Consider the following 23,852-nt stretch of genomic DNA (forward strand, 5'->3'; position numbering starts at 1 on the left):
ATGGGCTGCTCTTGGTTGTGTTGGAGATGTTGTTGGTCCTTTAGTTGTGTTCTGCTGCAGAAAGGACAGTTGTTGTCAGTCACTCCCAGATGAAGCTAACTTTCATTTGATCTATACATAGTATCATCTCAGAGGAGAATGCACTGTTAGCTTTTGGAGAATTGCAAGCAAGGTGTTGCTTAAATACCCAGAATCCTTTTCTCTGTGTAGGCTGAGATCAATGCAAATACCCATTTAATAAATGCAGTTACCGTATATGCTGCACTTAATGTAATGCCACTTGAGGAAAGTTTGTGATATTGTGCTGTAAAATAAAAGTGGCATGTCACAAACTTTACTTTTTATGTTAGCATGCTAATATGTGCTAATTAGGACAAAACCCAGCATACCGCTAAGACTGAAAACAATTGGTATGAAGTAGGGATGCACCGATACTGGTATCGGGCCGATACTATTCAAATATACTCGTACTCGTTCAAGTTAACCAATACCATGAACCGATACCAATTTATTGCATGAAGACCGCGATCAGAGGGTGGCTTGTCATTTTTGTTGTGTTTTTTTTAGATTGGTGGCGAGAGGAGATGTCGAGCTAATCAGGAACAGTGTGGTTAGGCTAGTGAGACCGAAACCTGTCTTCCAATTCATTGAATTTTTTTTTTTTGTGGTAGAAGTATCGGCATCGGTACTCGGTATCAGCCAGTACTCAGATCCAAGTATCAGTTTGAAAAAAAAGTGGTATCGCTGCATCCCTAGTATGAAGATATTTGATGAAAAATATTTTGGAGAGATAAGAATTTTGAACTGATGGCGGTTCCAGAGGATACATCGGTGTGCTCTTTACTACTACTCTTTGTCACGCTGTAGGCACAGTAGAAAATACCAGAGCATTGTAACATGAAGCAAAAGTTACACAAGCAGCAGTTGGTAACTGCTTCAAGTCATAGATTCAGAGCACCAAGGAAGGCTAATGGGAGGCAGAATGGATCTGCAGTTCCCATGTTGGAATTGAGAAAAGAATCAGGTTGCCGGTTCTTAGCCGCAGCAATTTATTACCAGTTTATTGTCAATAAAAAGGGAGGAACAAACCTTTTGGATCCTGTGCTACTTTAAACGATAGCGGTGCGGAAATCTTCCCCTCATAAGTTGTTTCTTTGTATTTACGTTGTTTTCTGATCTTCTCGTCACTCCCCAGGTGTGGAGCCTGGCCACGCAGAGTGTTCTCTACAACTTTCCAAACGAACACGCTCGCCAGTCACTGTTCAGGAACCTCGGGACGGGTGTGATGCAGATCGAGGTGGGACCGATCAACCACATCTTCTCCTGCGGCGCCGACGGAACGATGAAGATGAGGATCCTCCCCAACCGCTTCAGCGTTGTGAACAACAACCACAGCGACCTCAAGAACGACGTCAAATTCTTCATATAGATGGAAGAATGTTGCATTTAGGCTGTTCAGCCGAAGAATGTGAAGCGCACTTAGTGATGGAGCAGAGCTCCCACCTCTGTTGGGGAGAATGGCGTCACACTTGATCGGAAGAATGGCTGCAATAGCTTCATTTTGGGCGAATGATGCTGTGACAGAGCAGTGAAGTGAGCTTTGGGGAACGTCTTTAATGATGAAACGGGTGAAATCTGGAAAAAGTCAGAGCACGTCTGATCTAGGGGCGCTTAAGCGTGATTTGTTTTTTCTTCCTAACGAAATGTGAACCCAAATATGGCTTTAAAGGCAACCAAGCACAAGAGCTCCTACAAGTGTTTTAAATTGTAGCTAAAGTGCGCACAGGATAACGACAGAGAGCAATCAGAAAAAACCCAGCTGGAGATTGAAACTGCCATTTCAGTGTCCACTGAGCAGCACACTGAGAGCCTTTTTTTGCACAGACTGAAGCTGTAGAAGGATTGAGATGAGACAGAAGTCTAAAGCTGCAGCATCGTTCTTCTAATTCAGTATCTCTTAGTTGAGCGAAGAAATGAGTTATGAGAGTGGAAGTTCCTCTGGAGTTAGTGCCGGAGCGTTGACTGTGTGCAGGGCATCGTACAGGGACAATATGTTATCCCCTTTGGGGTTTCAAAGTCACCACAAGACTTTTCCACACTGTTGAACCCCCTCAGTGCAAAGCAGCGAGGCCGGTGGACATCGAACAAAGCACACGACATCCGATGATGAGGATTCCCAGCGCACTCCGGTGCTCTATGGGTACATATGACACCAGCTGGGTCGCAGAACAGATGACCAGGCGTTCATCTCGATCAAACCACACATTCGAAATGAGCAATGTCATGTCTGTTATTTGTGTCACACTTTAATTTTATGATCTTTGCTGGAGCTCCTTTCCAGCTGGACTCGAACACAGGAAATCAATTTTTTTTATTTTTATTTTTTTTTATATAGATATATATAAAAGTTGGAAATAAACGCATATCTCTGATATTAAAAGCAGCAGTTTGACATTTCAGGGAACTTGTGCACCCACTTTCCAGTGCTTTAACACCAATGCTGCTCTCACGCTAGCAGCTAGTTAGCTTAGCTCAAAGGTCGAAAAGCGGCCAACCTGGCTCCGTCCGGCAGAAGCAAACCCGCCAGCACATCTCAAGTTCACAAATTAGCAGCTCTTGTTTAATTCATACAAATTGAACGATGCCAGCTCTTAGCTCTCCTGTGACCAAGCTGTATGTGCGGGGAATAGCAGAGTAGTCTTTGATAAGATCTAGCTTGCATGTTTAATTGGAGCGAGCCAGGCTAGCTGCCGCCTCATTTCATCCTTTCAAAGCTTAGCTATAAACCGCCGTTGTCATGTTTAACAGGCAGATATGAGATATTCTGAACACATATCTCTTTCATAAGAGACCTATTCCTAAACCGAGGTTGTAGAAATGTGTGACTCGAGCTAAATGTGTGTCCCAGTGCACCAGTTCTTTCTGTATTTGCACATAATCTAAATTAAACTCCATTAGATGTAGTGTAATGAGGATAAATACAAGTGGCAGAATGACAGTACCGCAGTCTAGATATTAGGCCATCATATGAAGTGCAATGTTTGTCGATCCTGGCCTAGATTTAACCAGTTGTAGTAGTATTATTATTATTATCAAGTGTCCTTAATCTCTGAAACTACTTCTGCCAACCTGGCACAGTATCGGTACTGTTGATTCTGCTAATATTGATTAGTATTGATATTCAGTTGCACAAAGTAGCTTTAATTTAACAAAGCTCCCCCTTCGTACGGGGCGCCGAGAGTATCTTTTGTGGCTGTTTTTTTTTTTTTTGTTTTTTGTTTTTTTTGACATGTGAAGCTGAAGAACATGTAGCAGAAAACTTTGCTGTTGACAATGGAAAAGGGGTTGAGGTGGGGAGACGAAACCCATTTTATTGGGAATCCTGTTTTATTCCAGTGACAGTCCCTTTCATCGACCCCAAACCTTCGCTCTCCACATGGACTGTGATTGACAACTGCCTTGGAGACCATAGTGTTTGCCTTGTTGTTATTTTAATCAGCACGCTGGCTTTATCATCTTTTATCTTGCAGCTTTCGCTTTCTTTCTTTATTTTCTATCATCCAAAGCAGCACATTGCCTTTAGCACAATCTAATATAATGTAGGCTGGATAAGATGCGTCTTCCACTTCAATAAGGAAGGGTCTCGTGCAGACTGTCCGATAGTGGAGTATAATCCAATAAGCTAACTAGCAGTAGAAGTTTGTGAGGACTCAGATATACATTAGCTTTGATTTCAGGGTAGATGAGAAGAAGAAGAAAACTCCTCTGATGTAGGAGGTTTAATGCAGTTATGTATATACTTAAATCCATAAACTAAGCTTCTTGTCGTACCTGCAGAAGGCCAACAAGTAGTGGTAGATGAACAGTGGCTGATGCTAAAAGCCACCTAATGAAGAATATTATTCTGTACAGACAGGTATATTTATGTAATATGTTCACATTTAGGAGTAGAGACCCCCTCCTCTCCCCCCTCCCTTTTATCTACAAATAAAAGTGGTCGGAAAACCTTATGTACACCCGCAGCGACTGGAGAGTAAAATCACTTTTATCAAATCCAAATGTTATGTACTACTACAGACTGGAGAATAAAATTATTATTTTTATCATCAAAAACTGCTCATTTCTTTAAAGATTTGCATCACAAACACCTCACCCACATCAGTGTTGCGCCACAAGATAAAACTTTTTATTTTATTTTATTTTTTTAAAGTTGCATTCCTCTTTTTTTTTTTTTTTAACGCTTCTTCCTCAATCTCACAAATGTGAATTTAACCAACTGATTCTAATTTTCTAATGTAAATCAACGCATTATAGAAACTGTACTGATGCAATAAAAGAATTATGTAAAATGACGGGGTGTGTTCGTAATTTCCCAACCGGGTGAGCGACACGCGTGTCAGATACTGTTTTATTCTTATGTTTCACACGTACATGCTCGGCAGTCGTCATCTGCACATTACTTCTCATCTTCCTCATTTTATACATGCAGGAAACTCTTAGAAACTGACGCATCTCACGGACTGCGGTTTATTTTTGGACATGACTACGCTGAGAAGAGACGACCTACACACACCTACAGCCAATGAGTCGCCTTTGTCCTGTGGGAGGAATGGAAATACCAAAAGTACCTTTGTTTAAGTATATGGAAATGGAGTATTTTTCATTTCACTGCTTACTATTTGAGTTGGTACGTGATGAGCTTTATTTATTCATTAAAATTCGATTCTGTCAGCCTAGCTTTACGTTTTGCTGCCATTTCTATGAATAAGTTTTTTTTAAGGTTTGGACAGTTGGTTGGACAAAGCACTTTGTAAAAACTTTGCCAACTTTCAGGGAGATGCCCGCTCTTTAGACAGTTAGTGAAGGTACGGGTTGTATTTGTGAGAGTTTTCCGCAGCGTGTTGTGGATAAAAGTCACAAAGTGAACCGAATCACTTTCGAGGGTCGAGCGGCTAAACGAAGAGCTCAAATCCACCATGAAGCTGTAAACGGCTCCAGATGATGCCCGGCACGTTCATCCATACCAGTGACCTAGTTTACGACAGCCTTTGTCATTCAATGCATCGTTCCAGCGACAGCCGCTTGTCGTTACCCATTTAAACCAAAATCATCATTTCAAACAAAGTGTCGTCTGATGACAGCCTCCTCGCCTGAACTCGCAACTGTTTCAGAGGTTAAACCTGTAGCTTTTATTGTAAAGTATTGACGCCGTCCTTATGTTGATCCAATGATGCAACACTAAGTTAAACTTAAAAGGTGAAAGCACACATCAGGCTGCATCAGGTCTGAATGGGTTCAAAAAACAAACAGGCAACAAAACTCTTTTGTTTTTTCATTAGAGCAAACGTTACATTTAATCACGGTTTACATTAAAAATCCAGCAAATTAGTATCATCATGACTTGCAAAGTCTGTATTAGTATGCGTTGAGTTTGCATTGATTCCACCATCAGATACGTAGAACCGTTTCTGACTTTGACTTAGTCGTTATAACGATGAACCTCAGAGGAATCACGGCTTCAGTGAGGCTGATGAAAAACGGCGTGAGATCACATCTGTCATCAAGCTCCATCCAGTGTTACAGTAATGGACGGTATGTTGAGAGCGATATCAAATCAAAAGTTGAAAAAAATCTGTGTTTAATCAATTATTTGGAACTTTAACATCAGGCGTGTTTATCCAGAACAGATGAAACTAAGCACCTGCGCTGTGTTCCAGTTTCTCCAGATGCCAACATCTGCAACTATGGCATAAGAAATCTAAACATCTCGACTGCAGTGAAAAGAATTTTCATTCAGAAGTATTGCTGGAGTATTTAGTTTCCATTGAGAGGCAACGCTTACAAAGTGCCCACGGGGATTAGGAGGAGGAGAGAGTCGGTATGGCGGTCGGTTAGTTTCTGAAGACGTCCGATTGTCTGGCGGAGAAGCTCACAGCTTGGCATAATCCTTCAGGATGACCTCCAGCTTCTGACTCAGCATTACGTTCCCTTTCACTTTCAGCTTGCCGGCAAAGAACGCCTAAAACAAACGGACACAAACTGTAAGTCTTGTTTTATCTATGCACATGCAGAGGATTTCTCACACAAATCAGAATCCGAGGCTGAAGCGAACATGTGAGCACTGGTGCTCCGGCAGCAGCGCAGGGATTGTTATGTTATTCATCAGGTCCAGAGCTGCACGCGCAGCAGAGGAGTCAATTTACCGGGTGATCTAAACCGCCGATGATGTGCACACGGCTTTCCTCGGCCATCACAGGACGGGGTTATGATGACCCCGTCCTGGAAAAAGACCCAGCCTGAGGGATCTTCAGCACCTCTTTGTAAAGACTCGCGCACAAACACGGGCCTTGGATCAATAACAAGCGCTCCGAGAAGCATATAAATTCAGCACAGTGACGGCAACTCCCGCTGACAGATGGGATACAACAGACATAACAAGTAGTGCCGATTGATTACCCACACTGAGTGCTTTCTAAACTACCTCAGAGATCATTGCTTCGTTTCTTTTTTTTTTTTTTTTCAAAAATCGGACATGACAAGACGGATGAGGACGTCTTTACAGACTGAAGGGCGCTTTGAAGGCGCTCTCGCTGTAATCAAAATGTACGGGATATTTGTTTTGCATAAATTCAGTCAACATGTTCCCCTGCACAGACGAAAGATCTTAAAAGACGGCAGCGCAAAGCGTATAAATGATTACTTGTGTGTTACCTTCTGAGGCACAAGCTTCCCCATCACCACCTCCATGAAGTCTTCGTCTGACACAGTGAAGGTCACATCCACCTTTCCGCTGTACGGCCCTTTGTGCACGGAGCCGCTGCCGTTCTTCAGATCAATGGCTGCAGGAAGGCAGCGGGAGACAAAAGCACAGGCGGCAACAGAAGACGGAATTAATCAAAAGCAGAAAAAGCTTCACTTTTCCTCACGCCGACTTTCTCTGTTCTCTGTCATTCACGTAAATCAATTCCTGGTTTTTCTTGGTTAAAATGAACTTAACTTTACGGCTCATTTTAATTTCATTGCTCCACTTTGTTTTCTAGGAAACGACCTAGTCTAAGAGGCCACTAAAGGGGTATTACGCAACTTTCCTGATTGGCTGCTTTTATCTCGTCACTTCGACGCGTTTTTAAGAAGTTCCCACTTAGTCCATGATCCAATACATGGTTTCATTAAGTGGTCGATGCTAATGTGCAATGGTGTCCGACCCAATATTTGGCTGATAGACAGAGCAAACAGTGTAAAGAACACCTAAGATGTTTGTCCAAGTGAAATGATCCTTAATATGTGGATGAGAATCAAATTTCTTCTGGCTTCAAACGCTCCGCTGAAGTGTGCTGCACGGCTCCGCTTACAGACTTTTACCCGGCAGCAACAAGAAAAACCTGACAGACACAAGAAGCGTACAGAGCTGTAAAGCTGTCCAAAGTGTTGCTCAACAGGGCGACATTTTGCCACCGGCTTAATCATTGGCCGCTTTGCTCCTTGATAGAACAGGTCAACCGATAAAACCAAATACTAACAAACTAAAATGGGGATTTGACTACCTGTCAGAGCAGAGTCAGACGTACTTGAATCGACAAATCGATTCCCCTCCTGTGTCTGTAAACTGGGACGAGAACAGAATTAAATAGACTTGTCGAGCTTTTATCCGTAGCTTGATTCAACTGTGCGTGTATATGTGCTGACGGGAGGTTTGTGACCCCCGGCCTCGGTCCAGCCTCAGTCCTGACCCCCTGTGAGCTGCTGGCGTGGGAATCTATATGTGCAAAAGTATCAGAGCAACAACATGCTGCATTTTTAAAAAAAAAAAAACGTTTTGCCACGTTTAACAAACTAATCATGTGGAAATTTGAATCCATCTCTGCTCTCTGGACAACCTAATCTTTATCTTGTGTGTGTTTGTTACTGCGGCAGTTTGTCTTGCTTTTATCACGCGGGCGTTTTATTGTCTTTTTCATGGGACAGAGTATCCCACCACCACCTGCTCTTCAACCATCTTCACTGTTTTACTGTGAAAAAAAGTCATTTCCTTTTGTGGCTGAGGAACGAGCTGAACTGAGTCGTTATCTTGCCCGTAGCAGCGGGCGTCTGTCAAGCGTTCTGAGCACTCACTCCATTGGGCCGCTCTCTTGCCGTCCTTCGTGATCTCCCAGCCGAACACAGCGTTCACCTTCTTGACCAACTCCGAGCCCGAGTCTTTGATACGGCGTCCGATCTCTGCGAACACAAGCTCGCTCTGAAGGCCTCCTCCCTGCACGGGGGGCAGAAATAGAAGAAACGTTCGTCTCTGCGGATGATTTGTCAAACGTACACTCTCGTTCTGTCTAATTCAAGGGTCCTCACAGGGTTGATGGCTGAGGGGCCAATTTATGGAGCCGACATCGAATGAGGGGTCGACCACAAAAATGATGCACTCGTGAAACAACCTCCACAAACTCTCCATCGCTGAACGGCTGATTACACCTCGCCATCACATAGCTCGGCGGTGTTACAGCTTCTCCTATCAGTGTTTAATCTTTAAAGCTTTGAGCACAGAAATCAGCCGACTGCAGATAACATAGATGACTCCACCTGTCTTATCATCAAAACACATGAAATCTCCTCTTCTTTTTAAAGCACCCATTATTTTTTTTCCTCTCCCTTCATCTGGCTTCCACAAAGACGCCAGCAACGCGTGTAACTGTGACAGAACGGGACTCCTACAACACATTAAAAGGACACTCAAGCAAATAATGCATGTACAACCTGTAGCTATCAACAAGCTGACAGAAGCTTGTTATGACACAGCACTTGAGTGGTGAATAAGTGTAGCCCGTAGCCATGGCCTCATTTCCAAACAAGCCTGCGAGGAGTTACTCAGCAATGTGTTAAGTTTGCTGTTTAAAGTTTCACAAAGTGTTATTTTTAGTGTCCGGCGGTGGTTTATATTGCGCATTTTCATGCTCATTTTGAACCATTAGTGAGGTAGCTGCTACAGTTTTTTTGCCAACAATTTGAGTAAAATGCACATCTGCCCGCTGAGGACATCTGATAAAAGGAAAAGGAAGCAGAAAAGGATGCTGAATGAAAGGCCTTTCAGACTAAATGTACCTGCGCGGGACTTTGTGGAGAAGCTTCCGCCGTTTCATGTAAATCCACGTAGGCCCCAGCCAGCACAACGGCGCCGGTCTCCTTCACCTGTGTGAAAGAGACGAGAGCTGATCGGAACGACCGAGGACAAACACCAGCTCTGACATGACGGGTCGGACTCATTCGTCCACCCAATCTGCGATGAAGGCTGTAAGCCACAGAATTGAATCAAATAATGCTCACTTTGCACTGCATGTGGATTCTGTTGCCCTCCTTCCACATTTCCGTTTGCAGAGACTGACCTGGAATCACCGGCTTTGCAAAGCGAACCTGAGAAAGAAAAGCAAGGAGGGGGGAAATCTCTGGGTCAGTTATTTACAACATTTAACCACACACACACACAAAATTCTTTGCTTTCCGTTCATTTTACTATTCTAAACCTCTCTGACTTCTCTTCTGCATGAGAAGTTCGGTTCATCAAATTTCTGCGTAGATTTAATTTGTACGTTTTTTACCGGTAAATGCCAACCAAATTAGTGTACAGGCGTGTTTCTGTGATCTCATTTTCAAAATATTGAATTGAATGGCCACTGTAGCCCGACTTTTGCATTATATTTGCTGTCGAGTTTAATTCACAACAGTGTTACCCTCTGACAAATGAGCGCATTAAAACATAACTAATTTAACGGTTTCAGCTTTGATACGTGAGCTGAAAAGCTGCCACAGATGTCTCTTATTGCAGGGGAGCAATACTGTGACGGAGGGACGGAGGGGGGGGAACTAAATCAGTTCATGACTAAAATGTGAGGTGGCCAAAGAGGAAATGCTGGTTGTATACACTGTCTGTATTTACCTAAACAAACAGGTAAAAGCCTCCCATTAGAAAAGTACAGCAGTGATTATTATGCTCCAGCTGGTCACGGTTATTAAGTTATTCAACCCAAACTGAGGCAGTGAGCAGCTTCTCATTCCTGACACGATTGTGTCAGAAGACGCGTCCTGTGGCTGTAGAAAACATGTTACCTCTGTTTCAGAGGGATCGAGTTATTGTTCCGCATCAAGCAAACGAACCAAAAACCAAGACTGCTAAAACCACTAGAATTTGGGGGTAAGAACTCTCCATCACATGAACCATTATCTTTGAGGAAGAAATGTGGTCTCGAGTGATCGAAGATCACATAAATGTTTGGCGGAATCAGTTAAAAGAGAGTCAACAGCGGAACTCCCAAGGATGTTTCTAATGGAAGAAGTAAGAGACTTTCCACGCACGCAATGCATGGAGAAGTCAGGGTGTGGGGACTAAACAGCTGTGTAGCCTGAAGAAAACCACTTGTCAACAAGACTAATTGAAAGTCAGAAAGTCTTCAGAATGAAGGGCATGAAGATTTGACTCTGGAGCGATGGGAAAAGAAGCTTCATGATTGACTCTGTTCCACAATGATGAGAACATCAGGGTAAGAAGGGCGGCAACTGAAGCACTGAACCCATCAGCGGCTTCTTCAGTTGGTCAGGACGAGGTTTACCAACGTTCTGTGGCTAAAAAACGAGGTATAATATATTGAATATACTAAATGACCGGGTATTTACCATCAACAGATTATTTTCCCTGATGTCACAGGCATAATTCAAGATGACAACACCAGGATTGACTCATTTTCACACGTGGACTGGCCACCACAGAGGCCAGATTGGAATCCCAATGAGCATCTTTGGGATGTGCTGGAGAAGACTTAACGCAGCGGACTGACTCCAACATCGCTGTTGCAAGGTGGTGGTGAAAAATGTATGCAACTCTGGATGGAGATGCATGTTGTAATATTGCATAAGCTTACTGAAATGATGCCACGGTGAATGGGAGCTGTAATCAGAGCTAAAGATGGCCCAACTAAATATTAGTGTGCAACTTGTCTTGGCCACGCTGTGTTTTTGAACAGAACCTGGACAGCAGGATGTAGTCCATATAATACGGCCGTGCGTCTTTTTTTTAAACACATATTTCGAGTTAATTCTGCCTTCAAATGAATTCAGATGAAGGAAAAAGAATGCCAGTCAATCATTTTTTCTCCTCAGGAGAAAGTCACACCATCTGTGCATGCCTTGAGCGACAGATCTGGATTGCTTTTGTCAGCAATAGAAAACTGATGAAAGCGACAAATTCTCTCAAGTGGTTACTGCGTGGGGGCCCAATGACTCATAAAATGTGTGACAGGGCTTAAATCACAGCTAATGCTCACCTTGATGGCTTTGAATCTGGAGGGGTCATTGTTGGCAAACTGCTTGAGGACGTGTCTCCCAGCAAAGCCGAATGAGCACAAACCATGCAGGATGGGAGACTTGAAGCCTGAGCAAAGAGCATTTTTAAGTACATCATGTTCAAGCATACATGAGATCAACACACAGAAATTGCCCAAAAAGCCCTGGGCTAACAACAAGCATGCCGCAATACATGTACAGTTTCTCACCTCCCAGGGCAGCAAAGCTGGGGTCGATATGAAGAGGGTTCCAGTCTCCACTCAGACGATACAAGGCCGCCTGTAACGGAAGGGGGGACCAAACATTGTTTAGATCTATATCTAATTCATAAAGCCCTCCACCTCTCAAACACAAATGTGCACTGAAATTAAAAGAGACACCTAAAATAAGAATGCCTTTGAGGTAATAACACTGCAGTTATTCAAAATGCTTCAGGGATTTAACCTCTTATTCCCCCTTCTGTTTTACTTTGTGCTGCATCATGCGGGCAGGATTCTATTTTCTCTCAGACAGAATGAAAACCTTGTTAAACACTTCTGCCGCACGCTCGCATTTAGTCTCAACCTTTATGATTATTTCAGGGTGGGGGGACAAAAGAAACAAAAACAGAAAAAACAATGCGCTCTATTTTCACCCACATATCATCAATTCAGCTGATGTATTCACGACCAAAACCCACACAGACACACTCACTTGGTCTCTGGTGGTTGAATCAATCACTACAGCATCTGGTGCACGCTTAGGAGGAGGCAGAGGGGCCTGGAGGAAATTAAAAGGAAAAGAAAACAGTGAAGTACGAGGCACATTTTATAATCCCGTTTCTACAAAAAGCTGTGGCTTTGTAAATAAAAACAGAGTCTAACGACTGAAATTCATTTAAACTCAGTTATTTAGTACAATATATCAAATGTTGATGTTTACCACTGTTCTTTAACACCTCTTCTATGGCCACGCATTTAGGAACTGAGGATGCTGACCGCCGTAGTTTTGGCCAGTTCAGCCCCTGGACTCTTTCACTACCAATGCGGTTTGGTAGTGTCTTGCAGAAATAAGCAAGACCTTCTCTAAGGAAGAAGGAAAGTCATCCGGATGAAAACATGTTGCCTGAAAGCAGTAGAGGCCAGTCAGCGTGAATGGTGCCTTCACCGATGTGCCCGATGACCTCATTGAGGCTCTCGAATTGTGTGCCGCATAAAAAAAATAAAATAAAATAAAAAAAAACGGCCCCTTTCAACTTTTGAAAGACGAAACATCTGTGATTTCGATTTGTCAGATCACAGGTCGGTTTTCCTTTTTAACTACGTGAATGAGATAAACGAGGCCGTGCCCCGGGGAGGTGGCAATATTGCCGTAGCTCATTTTTCTAAGATCTAACTTGCTGACGATGACTCTCAGGAGTGTTACCAAGCCCGTGCAGTTGTTTCTGTCACAGATTTAGGCCAGAGGATCCCGAACTTGTGTGCATAGTTTTAATTTTTTAGCTTTCTGGATGAATATTTTACTGAAATATTGGAACGATAGATGATGAAATCCCTAAAATTCCTAGGCTATTTTGTGTCGAGAAACGTTAATAATTATTCTGGAACCTGCTGATGCTTTGATGCGATGCTTTGAAGAGTTAGTGAGCCCTTCCACTTCTTTACCTCTCCAAAAGCTCAGTCTCTAAAGTCTCTCTTTTATTTATTTTTTTTCTGCATTATTAAAAAGAATTTACACAAATTCACAGTTGACATTTGATCATCTTCATCCAATTTACTCATCTACAAAGTGTCACAACTTGTTGCGAAAATAAGTTTGTGATATAATTTCAGTAAAGTGACTCAAACACAAAAAATATATACTTTGGCTTTCTCTGAGCTTCTCCTTCCACCGAAGCCTCCAGCGCCGACCACAAACACTGAAAACTGGTTGTAGCAAACCAGCTCACCGCCACTGTATGTGTTCACTGTGAAACAAAGGAAATGTTGGAGTTTAAGGCTAGTTTCACTCGTGGAGGAAGTATTCAAATCCTGCTTTTACAGTGCACAGTGAAAATGAGTACACCCCTGTTGAAAAGTAACATTTTGAACAATATTTTAATACACACACAAGTTATTCCCAAAACGTGCATAGAGTAAGTTTAATACAACATCTGTTGAGCTTACAACAGAAAAGAAAGATCAATAATATAACTTAAATGACATATTTGTCCATTTTTGTGAAATTATGCTGGTGCAAAAGTGAGTACACCCCTATGTTAAACTCCCTGAGAATGGGCCGTGTTGGCCCGAAATGTCATGAAATGAAAAGGCATTAAAAGGGAGGTCATCGTTGTGCGTTTCATCCTTGCCTTACATTGAAATTTTACATTTTGAGTCTGCACCAGGCTAAAAGAGACGTGTGTGAGATTTGACTGAAATCCTATGGAGAGTATCATGATCTGCTTCAGTAGTCACAGTACATGTTGACAAGCATGTTTCTTTTGGTGAAATTCAGCTTCCTACTGTTGATGGCATCCATACAGCCCCAAACCATGTCACTCCCACTACTATGCTTGACTTTAAGCATGGGGCACTTTTCTTTGTACAAATCACTTTTTACCACCACACAGGCTTGACACCATCGAAAGCAAATTTGTTCATCTTGGTGTCATCAGATCACAGGACATGGTTCCAGCAATCCATATCATTAGTTTGTTTGTCTCTGATGAGACAATGATAAACAAATTTGCTTTCGATGGTGTCAAGCCTGTGTGGTGGTAAAAAGTGATTTGTACAAAGAAAAGTGCCCCATGCTTAAAGTCAAGCATAGTAGTGGGAGTGACATGGTTTGGGGCTGTATGGATGCCATCAACAGTAGGAAGCTGAATTTCACCAAAAGAAACATGCTTGTCAACATGTACTGTGACTACTGAAGCAGATCATGATACTCTCCATAGGATTTCAGTCAAATCTCACACACGTCTCTTTTAGCCTGGTGCAGACTCAAAATGTAAAATTTCAATGTAAGGCAAGGATGAAACGCACAACGATGACCTCCCTTTTAATGCCTTTTCATTTCATGACATTTCGGGCCAACACGGCCCATTCTCAGGGAGTTTAACATAGGGGTGTACTCACTTTTGCACCAGCATAATTTCACAAAAATGGACAAATATGTCATTTAAGTTATATTATTGATCTTTCTTTTCTGTTGTAAGCTCAACAGATGTTGTATTAAACTTACTCTATGCACGTTTTGGGAATAACTTGTGTGTGTATTAAAATATTGTTCAAAATGTTACTTTTCAACAGGGGTGTACTCATTTTCACTGTGCACTGTACATAGCTAATCTTAACTATAAAGCATTGTGAGTTAAGTTTAAGTCAAATTAACTAAATCGTACAGGTGTACTATTGCAACAAACAGTGAAACCAAGACTGAAGGTAGATTAATCTCTCAAAATCTATCAGATTCTATAAATGTGGTAAATCTTAAGTTAGGTGGGCCTCGATAGTCCTACCCTGCAGCTTAATTTGACGTGTTTTAGTTTTAAAATATGATGGCATTTCTTTAAACAGCATATGTGCACATCTACATGCCGATTCTCCGGAATATGACGTGAATAATATATTCAACTGAACGCTCCACGGTTTATGGTTAGAGTTCGTCACATTTAGCATACGAACGGCAGACAAACACCAGTCAGACAAAAGTCTGAGCCGGTTAAACAAAAGCTCAACGTGAAGAAGCAATCATCGGCAGACGCACTTTAAAATAATTGTTCTGGCTGGTTAGTTTCATTAGGTCGATGTAAATAGAACTGCCTACAGCCAATCAAGAGTGATGTGCAGTCTTACCCAGAAATAGCTTTATTTTCACACTAACAGTAGCTGATTGGTTTCATGTGCAGAAGTTCCATCTGCAAATACCCGGGGAACCTCAGGTCCCTGGTTTTTATTGTTTATGTTGGATTAATTATATATCTGAGTGGTTCTAATAACGTGCATCTCTGTGGAATTGTCAAAGTAAGACATGAGCCTTTCATGGTCCATTATTTCAGTCCCTGCAGACACAGACTGTAAATTAACTTTTTCTAATTCAGCCTGAGAGCCAACTCGCGGGAATAGACACATTAAACTGATGAAAACAAATTAATATAAAATGAATACTACATATGACTAAAGTCGCACCCCCACAAACTCACCATCCAAGAGGATGACAGCTCCAGATCCTTTGTCCAGTACGTCTGCTATGGCGGACTCACTAGTGAGCGTTCCTGAAAAATGTTTTGGAACTATTTACTTTGGACTTTAAGCCACACACACACTTTATATTCTGAGCCAGTTGTGCCCCTTTCAATTCATAAAGCACCTTTGAGCGTTTTAAAAATAAGACACAAGGTCTCATTGTCTCTTTGCAGCATGTCTCTTTGCTTGGTTTTTGAAGAATTACTTAAATCCATGATTATCAGAAATAAAAACTGTCAAGCTCATCATCCATTTTCGAGCAAACCTGACAATAATTCGATGTTCCCATCTATTTCATGATGAGATTTTGACACCTTTTCTAATCTTGCTTGGTACTGAAAACTTTTTCAAATATTGAGACATGTCACTGTAAACTTCCTTTTTTTGTTTTGGTTTGGAGGATAAAAACACAGCAGTCACAGCAGGTTGACAGTCTTTTTCAAAATGAAGTAGACTATATATAAATGGTTGCCGGAGCCTCTGAAAAAAACAGCACCGAGTGGTGTTAAACGACTTTCTGGGTACCAGACAGACAGTCGGGGATTCATCTTTCAGAAAAGAAAAAACTGAGCTGTGTGACTTGAATATAATGGCAGTACAAGGGGCACAGACTGGAAACATGTGGATCCACTTGTTGTTGTTTCCTCAGCATGGACATGCTACTGTATAACAGACTATCATACAATTAAAATCTATCAAACGTGAAGCTCACTACACCAGACATCCCGTTTTTAAATGTTTGATCGGCGTGAGCTTGTGGAGATGAACTAAGGGACTCAGTTTCTTGTTAAAAGTATCAAATAAATTGAGGTTGATCGTGCTGCCATCATTTGATATATACAGTAAATGATCAGATTGATGAAATGACTCAACAAGGGTCAAAAAAAAAAAAAAAAAGCCTTGTTTTCCCCTTCATGTATGGCAGAATCTGCAGTAATCACTTCCAAACAATATTAACAGGAGGAAATACCTGAAGTTGGCAGAGGTTTGTAAAGCTCCAGATACTGCTCTCCATGCAAAACCTGACACAAAACAAGGCATCAGCTGTGACATATATGTGCACCAGACTTCTAACCTCATAGCATGAGTAACATACGTACTATTGCTGTTTTTCCTTGAGTGCAAGATTGTGTGAAATATCCCATATGCATTAACATATGTGCAGACAAAAAAGTCGCACACACAAGCACGATCACACACGCAGACGTTTTAGGCGCCATCGTGTACGTTTTCTAACCTGCGTGAAATCTATGTTGAGTCCAGGGACAGAGCTCAGCCCGCCACCCATCATGGATGACTGCGAGGGGATGACCCCGAATGTGGGGAGGCAGCTGAAGTCTGGATGGCCCTCGTACAGGAACCTACATTAAAATCTAAGTGTTACTGGACTGTGAAAAAGCACAGATGAAGCAAGATGAAGACAGAAATAACAGCACAGATGGCCGCACAGGAGTGTGAGTCAGTGTTTGTTCCTCATGCAGGTCCATGTAAAAGTAATGACTGCATCAGTGATTATCGTCTAATTCCATTTAAATTCGCGCAAGTTGCCTTTTCATAGGCTGTGGGGTAGATTGCCGCTATCAACAGACACACACAGAGATGCATACCTAAGATGGTCTGGGTCCTTGGTGGACATGCCCACCCCCAGTGCGTAGAGGATGCACTGGGTTTGGGTGAAGCTGAAGGAGGTTGCTGGCAGTTTTTGTCCCACAGCCTGAGTCTGAAAAGGAGAAAAGATAAGAGGTGGAAAATGAAAAGTTATTCTACCATTTAAACACAAAAAGAAGAGTGAAAATGCAGTTTTAAGAGTGTGGAGAAAGGTTGATAAATATCACAGAAGAATAGTTTATCTCCACACATCGGCTCTGCAATGAAACAGTTACAGTCAGATGTTCCCAAAGCACACACGGACAGTATTAGTATTATTTCTAACTTCAAAGAGCCCAGTTGTTGGTTATGATTTATTGTTCCTAAAAAATAAAAAGTATAAATAAAACCGAAAAGAGTAAAAACCTTAGCTTTCCCAAGCATCGTTTCCTCCGTTACAAGTGATTTCTTAAGAGATTTCTTCTTAATGCGCGTTCAGCGGCACATACTCAAAAACAGCCCTCTTTTCTCACCAAAATGTGTTTCACTGAAGATAATGAGAGTGCAGCCATCCAATTTAAACAAACTAAGTGGATGTCTTCAAAAGTTACTGTGCATTGAATGCAAAGTCCTTTTTTTCTCCCCCTTACTATTCCTCCAGTGCAGTTAAGCAGGGAGTAACTGTCTAGAGGATCATAAAGAGGGATTTCTGTGCTAAAAAGGCCATTATGTAGGGAGATTTTCACTCACTTTGTGTAACTGTAAAGAATATGGGGCCAGTAGATTTAGTTCTCTAGCTTACATTGAAGCAGTTTTAAAGTATGAAAAGAAAGAATGATGATTAAAAAACTGTTTTGGTATTCATGTTGGCACTTAAATACTATTTAAAAGGCACTCGATGAAAGAAATAAACTAAACGTGAGAAACAACACCGACAACAACACTGGCCAGAATGTAAGAAATTCATCTTCAGGAGTTGTAAAAAGATTATGCAGTTGATTTCATCTGTGATCATCAGCAGCCCTTAGTTTTGAGGACCTAAGGGGCCTGAAAGAGTTTGGAAAAATCATCAGTTTGGAAATGTGCTCCTGGGCTGAATCGGGCTGAGCTTTGTGAGTGATCAGCACAATTTCAAAACGGGTCTCGATTTTGACAGGTGGCCAGCGCAGAGACGCCAGGAGCCGAGCGATGGTCGATTTCTACTTGCACTTGTGTTAATTGGCAGCCTGAATATGGGCACCAACTCTTGTGCAGAACAACGCAGTAATCAAGCGTTAATGACACCAAGTCACAAATGTCTTTTAAAGATCTGTAAGGTGGAGCCCTTTGCTGTTGTGCAGATGTTTTAAAGCGAACATAAATCCCAGTCTCAGGTCGCCTGGCAGAGCTTTCTGTTGATTCAAGACTAAGACTGATCATTAATTCAACTAGAGCTCCTATGGAAAATCTGCACCAACAAAATTAATTCAACTAATTATTACCATAATTATCATTTTATTCATTACATTGAATATTCTATACATTCATTCTTATCAGTCTTTGAAGTCATTTCATTCGTCCTGGGCTTCTTTCCATTAGACAGTTTAAATATTTTCATGCATACTGCATTGTTTCCATCTATGTGGGAGATATGATGTAAAATGTATTTGCTGCACCATATATTTAGCTTCCCCACCACCAAATAAAAATTATTCATCTGTTTTACAAAAGATTTTCTGCACATTTACTCGGGAAATCACAAATATTCTAAAGTTAAAACTCAACACAAGAAACTAAACCCAAACCGCCATCAAGAAGTACTTGACTTACAATAAACAGCGGCCAATCAGCAGTTTATCATCACCAAAGCAGCCCCTACTTTTCCCACTGGTCAATCACACTGTGTGTGCGTGTTACCACGCTGCCCACTCAGAGGAGCATCGACCTTTTTCGCGCTCTGCAGCGTGCAAACGAAACGGCGATGCGCAACGAAGCCGCCTCCGTCTTCAGAACACAGTAAAACACTCCTCCTTCACACACAGCTCAGAGAGCAGCATGACTTTTGGTAGTTGGTATGAACACTTAAACATGAGCCCTTAATGCTGTGTGAAAAGAATTACAAAGGCTCGCAGTCTCCTTAATTCGTGCCGTATAAATCCCGTGCACGACTGTACCAGCGGTAGTTTCACAGAGTGTATCGGAAACTTGATGTGACATTTAGAAGTAATAAGTTTGTGAAGTGTATGAGTAAAATAGAGCAGGAAAAAGTTTTTCTTTTTCTTTAAAAAGCTTCTTGTTGCCAACGCATCTGTTAGATCAGTTAAACTATCTATTAAAAGCAATCTGATGAATTACATCATTATTAGACCTCTGGCAATCACAGTACCATCATGGCAGTCCTGCAGATACTGATTTATCATATTAACAACCCGACAGCCGAGGTTCAATTCAAAACTATTTGGCTTGGTAGATTGCTGTGAGTCACACTTTTCATAATATCGCTTCATATGTGGTCCAAAAAAAATAAATAAATCACCACAAAGCCTGGCCTCTGGAGACCTAATTTTAATTAAAAGTGCATTAAAATGCAGATGTAGGAAATATATTGCTCTCAGAGCATTCCCCACATTCTTTAATTTCATACTATATGCGCTCCTACGATTAATGCCACAGTCTCCAGAGGGTATCAGGAAAAAATTTGACTTCAAGCAGTTTGGGGGCAGCCTGGTGGTCTGATGGCTTAATGTTACATGCCGACCATGTTATCACTGTGTCCAAGAATGAAATCTGTCCATCATCAACCACCTCTTTTCCTTAAGCTCCTGCCTGCTGTACACTGCAGGTCAAAACTAACTCTCTCCTATTATTCATGATAAAACTTTGTTGTAAAATGACCAATAACCATCATTTCACCATCTGGACAATTATTTTCCAAGTCAATTAGTGAATAACTTTACCTATGAATCACCAGAAAAATAAACTATAACTAAATCGTCCAAGTCGTTACAGTAATTTGAGCCGATTTTGTTTGAATAATTCACAGCATTCGAAAATCTGTTCCAGTTTATGTTTGGTTTTATATTTGTGCATCCGTGTTTTTGATATTGATATTTCCCGAATGTTAATCTATACGGACATAAATATACAGACATGAGCTGAAAAATTAAAATAAAAAAAAAAAACAACACAAAAACAATAATCGAATTAATCCCGTTTGCACTCGGTGGCCAATTAAGGTTACAATGGTCCATTTTTATACAGCTGTTTTCGTGGATAAAGATACTACTAGTGTTTGTAGCAGTGTTCAGTTGCATAACTGCATTATACACGGAGGCATCTGGGATATTTCACTTGCTCCGCTGTGAAAGGAACGCCGAAACAACTCTCTGAATAATACAACACAGTTCCATGGCACCTTTCATCCTCTTATTATCGTGCAGCTTCACTAAAACAGTGCAACATTGTTATATAATATCATTTTCCTTCAGGGGTTAATAAAATATCATTCAATTAATCTATGCCACCTAAATCCTTCTTAAACATAAGGCACAGCACCATTCAGGACTAGCAGACAGCTGTGCAATGGATGGGTGCATGATATAAAGCACAGCAGCACAGCCTGGATTAACCTGCCACAGCTACACCACAAAGCATGACAAGGACAAGGACACGAATGCAACAAACAGAGTTCGTATGGAACAACACAAACACAAAACACACACATGCATGCATGCATGCATGCACACACACACACACACACACACACACACGCACAGCCAAGTCTACTGAGGACACAGTGGTGATATTTGTCTTGAGGCTACAGTGCGACTCTGTTCCAAATCCCAGGCAGGCAGCACCAACACCCAAACACACAGCAGAGAGGACACAGATACCCGAGAGTCAGCGTACATCCTTTTAGGAACTGTATCGCATCGCTGAACAGGGCCAGTGAGTTCTGCTCATGTCTCACCGGAGGAAAAACAATATCCTTTTATTTTTTTCTCCTTTTCTTTTAATGTAGACATAAGAGAAGCTTGTTTCATATTTTTAGGGCTTTTTTCCTTCCACACAGTTCTAGTATTTCTGCAGTCTGCACTGAGCAAAGCATTTGACCTGAATGAGCTTTCCCTCTATAAGTTTACACTTTACAGAATGACACAACCAGTTTCCAAATTCCAAACAATTGCAGAATTCACCAAAAATAAGGGGTCAGTTATTTGCGTAACATTACCCGTGAATGCAAACTTACTGTTGCACACGATAAGAAGCTTAACAGAATGTGAGATGGCTGCTGTCCTTGGGTATAATCATTTCATGTGGTGTGATTTTACTTGTGGCTAAATGTTTAATTTAAGCGACCCAGCCATATGGGAGCTGTCATCAATTCACTTTCTGCGATTCAGAAACGGGGAACCCAGTAAAGTGAAAGTGAAGGAGCACCGAGAGAGGGAGTCTCTCTTATGCCTCAGCATCTTTTGTGCGTTGCAATTTAAAAGCTAATCTGTGCAGGCACTTGTTTGGTGTGTCAACTTTTCATATTTACAGGAGACGCCAAAGTACTTATAAATGTTGCAGGAGCTTCGCTAAGAAGGTTATTATTGTCCCAGACTTAATACTGTGTGAGGTTATTTAAGAGTAATGAGTTGCTATGTTTGAAACAGCCAGAAAGTCCACAGCTGTGTACTTTCAGAAGTCATTATATGGCCTCACGTCAACAAAGCCATTTGCCAAATGTTGCAACCAAAAATGATCCGGAACGCAGGGATGTGAGAAGAAACGAGGAAATTAAAGGCATAGGCCAGTGTCTCTGCAGTGTAATGCGGCGCCACACAATCATGAGACATGATTCAGAGGAATTGTGTTGCTTTTTAATCAATATTCCACTTTGTCTGTCTTTGACGAAAAAGGACGACAGAATATTGAAGACGGAGGATAAATAAAGCTCCAATTAGGCTCACCGCGTTGCTCATTTTGCGAGCAAATTGCGACATCAACACAACGGCATTATTGTTTATGCCGGCGCCTCAGATACAGCAGTTTTCCTCCTAAATAGGAGATGTTGCTCCTAAACTCTCAGCTCTTGCTGATTCTCAAAAGCGCCCCTTATGCAGTGTGCGTCAGTTTAAAAAAAAAAAAAAAGATCAATGAGCTGCAAAACGAGTCAAATTGACACCGGAGGACCCCGAGCACCAGCTATTGTGATGGTCAACTTCAGCGGGCGCCACGGTTTGCATAAACCACACATTTTACACAGGTTAGCTGTTTCCACACATGGTTTACAGTCAAAAGATGGATGGACGATTGATGGACAAAACAACTGAATTGACCCGTGTGCTCGGACCCATGTCCGTCATCAGCCTCGTGGATAACAGCTAAAAGAAAAGCAGATGTTTTCCCATAAGCCAGAACTGGACAGTAATGTGTACAGCAGGCTACAGAAGAAAACAATGAGGGAACAAAATGGAATGATTTTTATTTTTTTCCAACACTTTTCAAGACCCGCAAACAGCCTTTACTGTCAAAGTAAGAAGCAGCAAAAGCTGTGTCTCTACTCACGGGATCAATCCCTGCTCCTGGCGCCACAGAGGCTGCAGCTGCTGTTGGAATCGCACCGGCTTCACTCTCCGACTCCACTTGAGACAGCACACTCACCACTGACTGCAGAGACTCTGCACAAAGGTGAGAGGAGGAAATGAATACCAGCACACGAGGTGACAGATGAAAATTATTCTATTACACCCCAGGAATGGACCATGCTGCAATGAGGACGTTATTACGGGATACTTCTTACTGACAGTTCATCCTTCATTCTGTACGCAATTTTACTTTGGCAGTTTAGCGTTCTCTTGGCCGGCTAAAATGATCATAATTATAATCATCCAACTGACATTGGCTGGCAGGGATCTACTACAAATTTTGTACCCGATCACACCGTTTTAATGGCCCCTTTTGTGAAAACAGAACTGAATAAATAAAATTCTAACAAGAGATTAAAATGTTGGGTTTTTTTTTTTTAAATATGGGGAAGTGTATCTAAAGTTATCGTAACAAATTTGGAGTCCCACTTTATTCATGTGTGAGGTCCACAGTGAAAAATAATAATCCATGATGGTAAAAATCACCAGAAACCTGCACTTTAAAAGGAATGAATTTAGGGATTCAAACAAAGGGAAATAACATCAAAAGAGATGTTGACACAAAATGAATTTCAGGTATGAATCCAGATGCAGCTTTTAAATGAACAAATGTAAGATGCCAGCGCATTCAAAGTAAATCCAACTGATTCTCGACTCAAGCATCAATTGCTCTCACCCATAATACTTTCACTTGTCACTTTGAGCCGTTTTATTAGAAAAAAAAGAATTAGACCATAAATATATTCATTCCATAAACTGAAGATCTGAATATCAATGCAGATTCAGACAACATGAACAAAGAAAGCCAGCTGAGACAACAGAGGAAAAGAAGCCGAGTCAGACAGGGAAGATCGCAGCCACTCATTACCGTCACTTGGCAGCAGGCAGTTACCAAACACAGGCAGCAACAAGTCTCTGTAAGAAGCTACAAATGAAGAGGCACAACAAAGTCATGCTAATGAGACTAGCTGGAGCCCTGTGGGACCACCCCCGCTCAGTTAACATTAATGCCGCCACCCTCCCTTCAACTTACATTTGAAAATGCAAAGAGGGTGGAGGAGGCAGAGAGAGAGAGAATAATCAACATTTGCCACCCTCTTGTTTGCATCAGACCTTCTGG

The 23,852-nt window shown here is 41.7% G+C and overlaps 2 protein-coding genes across 4 annotated transcripts in view; one reads left to right on the forward strand and one right to left on the reverse strand.

Moving 5' to 3' along the window:
* dmxl1 (Dmx like 1) overlaps positions 1-4,352 on the forward strand; it is a 57,469-nt gene extending 53,117 nt beyond the window's left edge. For all 3 annotated transcript variants that reach the window (XM_075467655.1, XM_075467657.1, XM_075467656.1), the window contains one exon: positions 1,196-4,352. In XM_075467655.1, coding sequence (XP_075323770.1) covers positions 1,196-1,429 — 234 coding nt within the window. In that variant the 3' untranslated portion in view covers positions 1,430-4,352. The remainder of the gene's footprint in view (positions 1-1,195) is intronic.
* A 967-nt stretch (positions 4,353-5,319) lies between these two features.
* hsd17b4 (hydroxysteroid (17-beta) dehydrogenase 4) overlaps positions 5,320-23,852 on the reverse strand; it is a 28,853-nt gene continuing 10,320 nt past the window's right edge. The window contains exons 12-25 of the mRNA XM_075467658.1: positions 22,653-22,765; positions 17,138-17,250; positions 16,768-16,891; positions 16,501-16,552; positions 15,488-15,559; positions 13,164-13,267; positions 12,016-12,081; positions 11,532-11,601; positions 11,304-11,410; positions 9,313-9,399; positions 9,091-9,177; positions 8,113-8,251; positions 6,712-6,839; positions 5,320-6,019 (exon numbers count right to left, since the gene is read on the reverse strand). Of these exons, the coding sequence (XP_075323773.1) occupies positions 5,930-6,019; positions 6,712-6,839; positions 8,113-8,251; positions 9,091-9,177; positions 9,313-9,399; positions 11,304-11,410; positions 11,532-11,601; positions 12,016-12,081; positions 13,164-13,267; positions 15,488-15,559; positions 16,501-16,552; positions 16,768-16,891; positions 17,138-17,250; positions 22,653-22,765 (1,352 nt within the window). The 3' untranslated portion in view covers positions 5,320-5,929. The remainder of the gene's footprint in view (positions 6,020-6,711; positions 6,840-8,112; positions 8,252-9,090; positions 9,178-9,312; positions 9,400-11,303; positions 11,411-11,531; positions 11,602-12,015; positions 12,082-13,163; positions 13,268-15,487; positions 15,560-16,500; positions 16,553-16,767; positions 16,892-17,137; positions 17,251-22,652; positions 22,766-23,852) is intronic.

The sequence above is a fragment of the Odontesthes bonariensis genome, chromosome 6, assembly GCF_027942865.1.
Source record: "Odontesthes bonariensis isolate fOdoBon6 chromosome 6, fOdoBon6.hap1, whole genome shotgun sequence".
Taxonomy (NCBI): Eukaryota; Metazoa; Chordata; class Actinopteri; order Atheriniformes; family Atherinopsidae; genus Odontesthes; species Odontesthes bonariensis.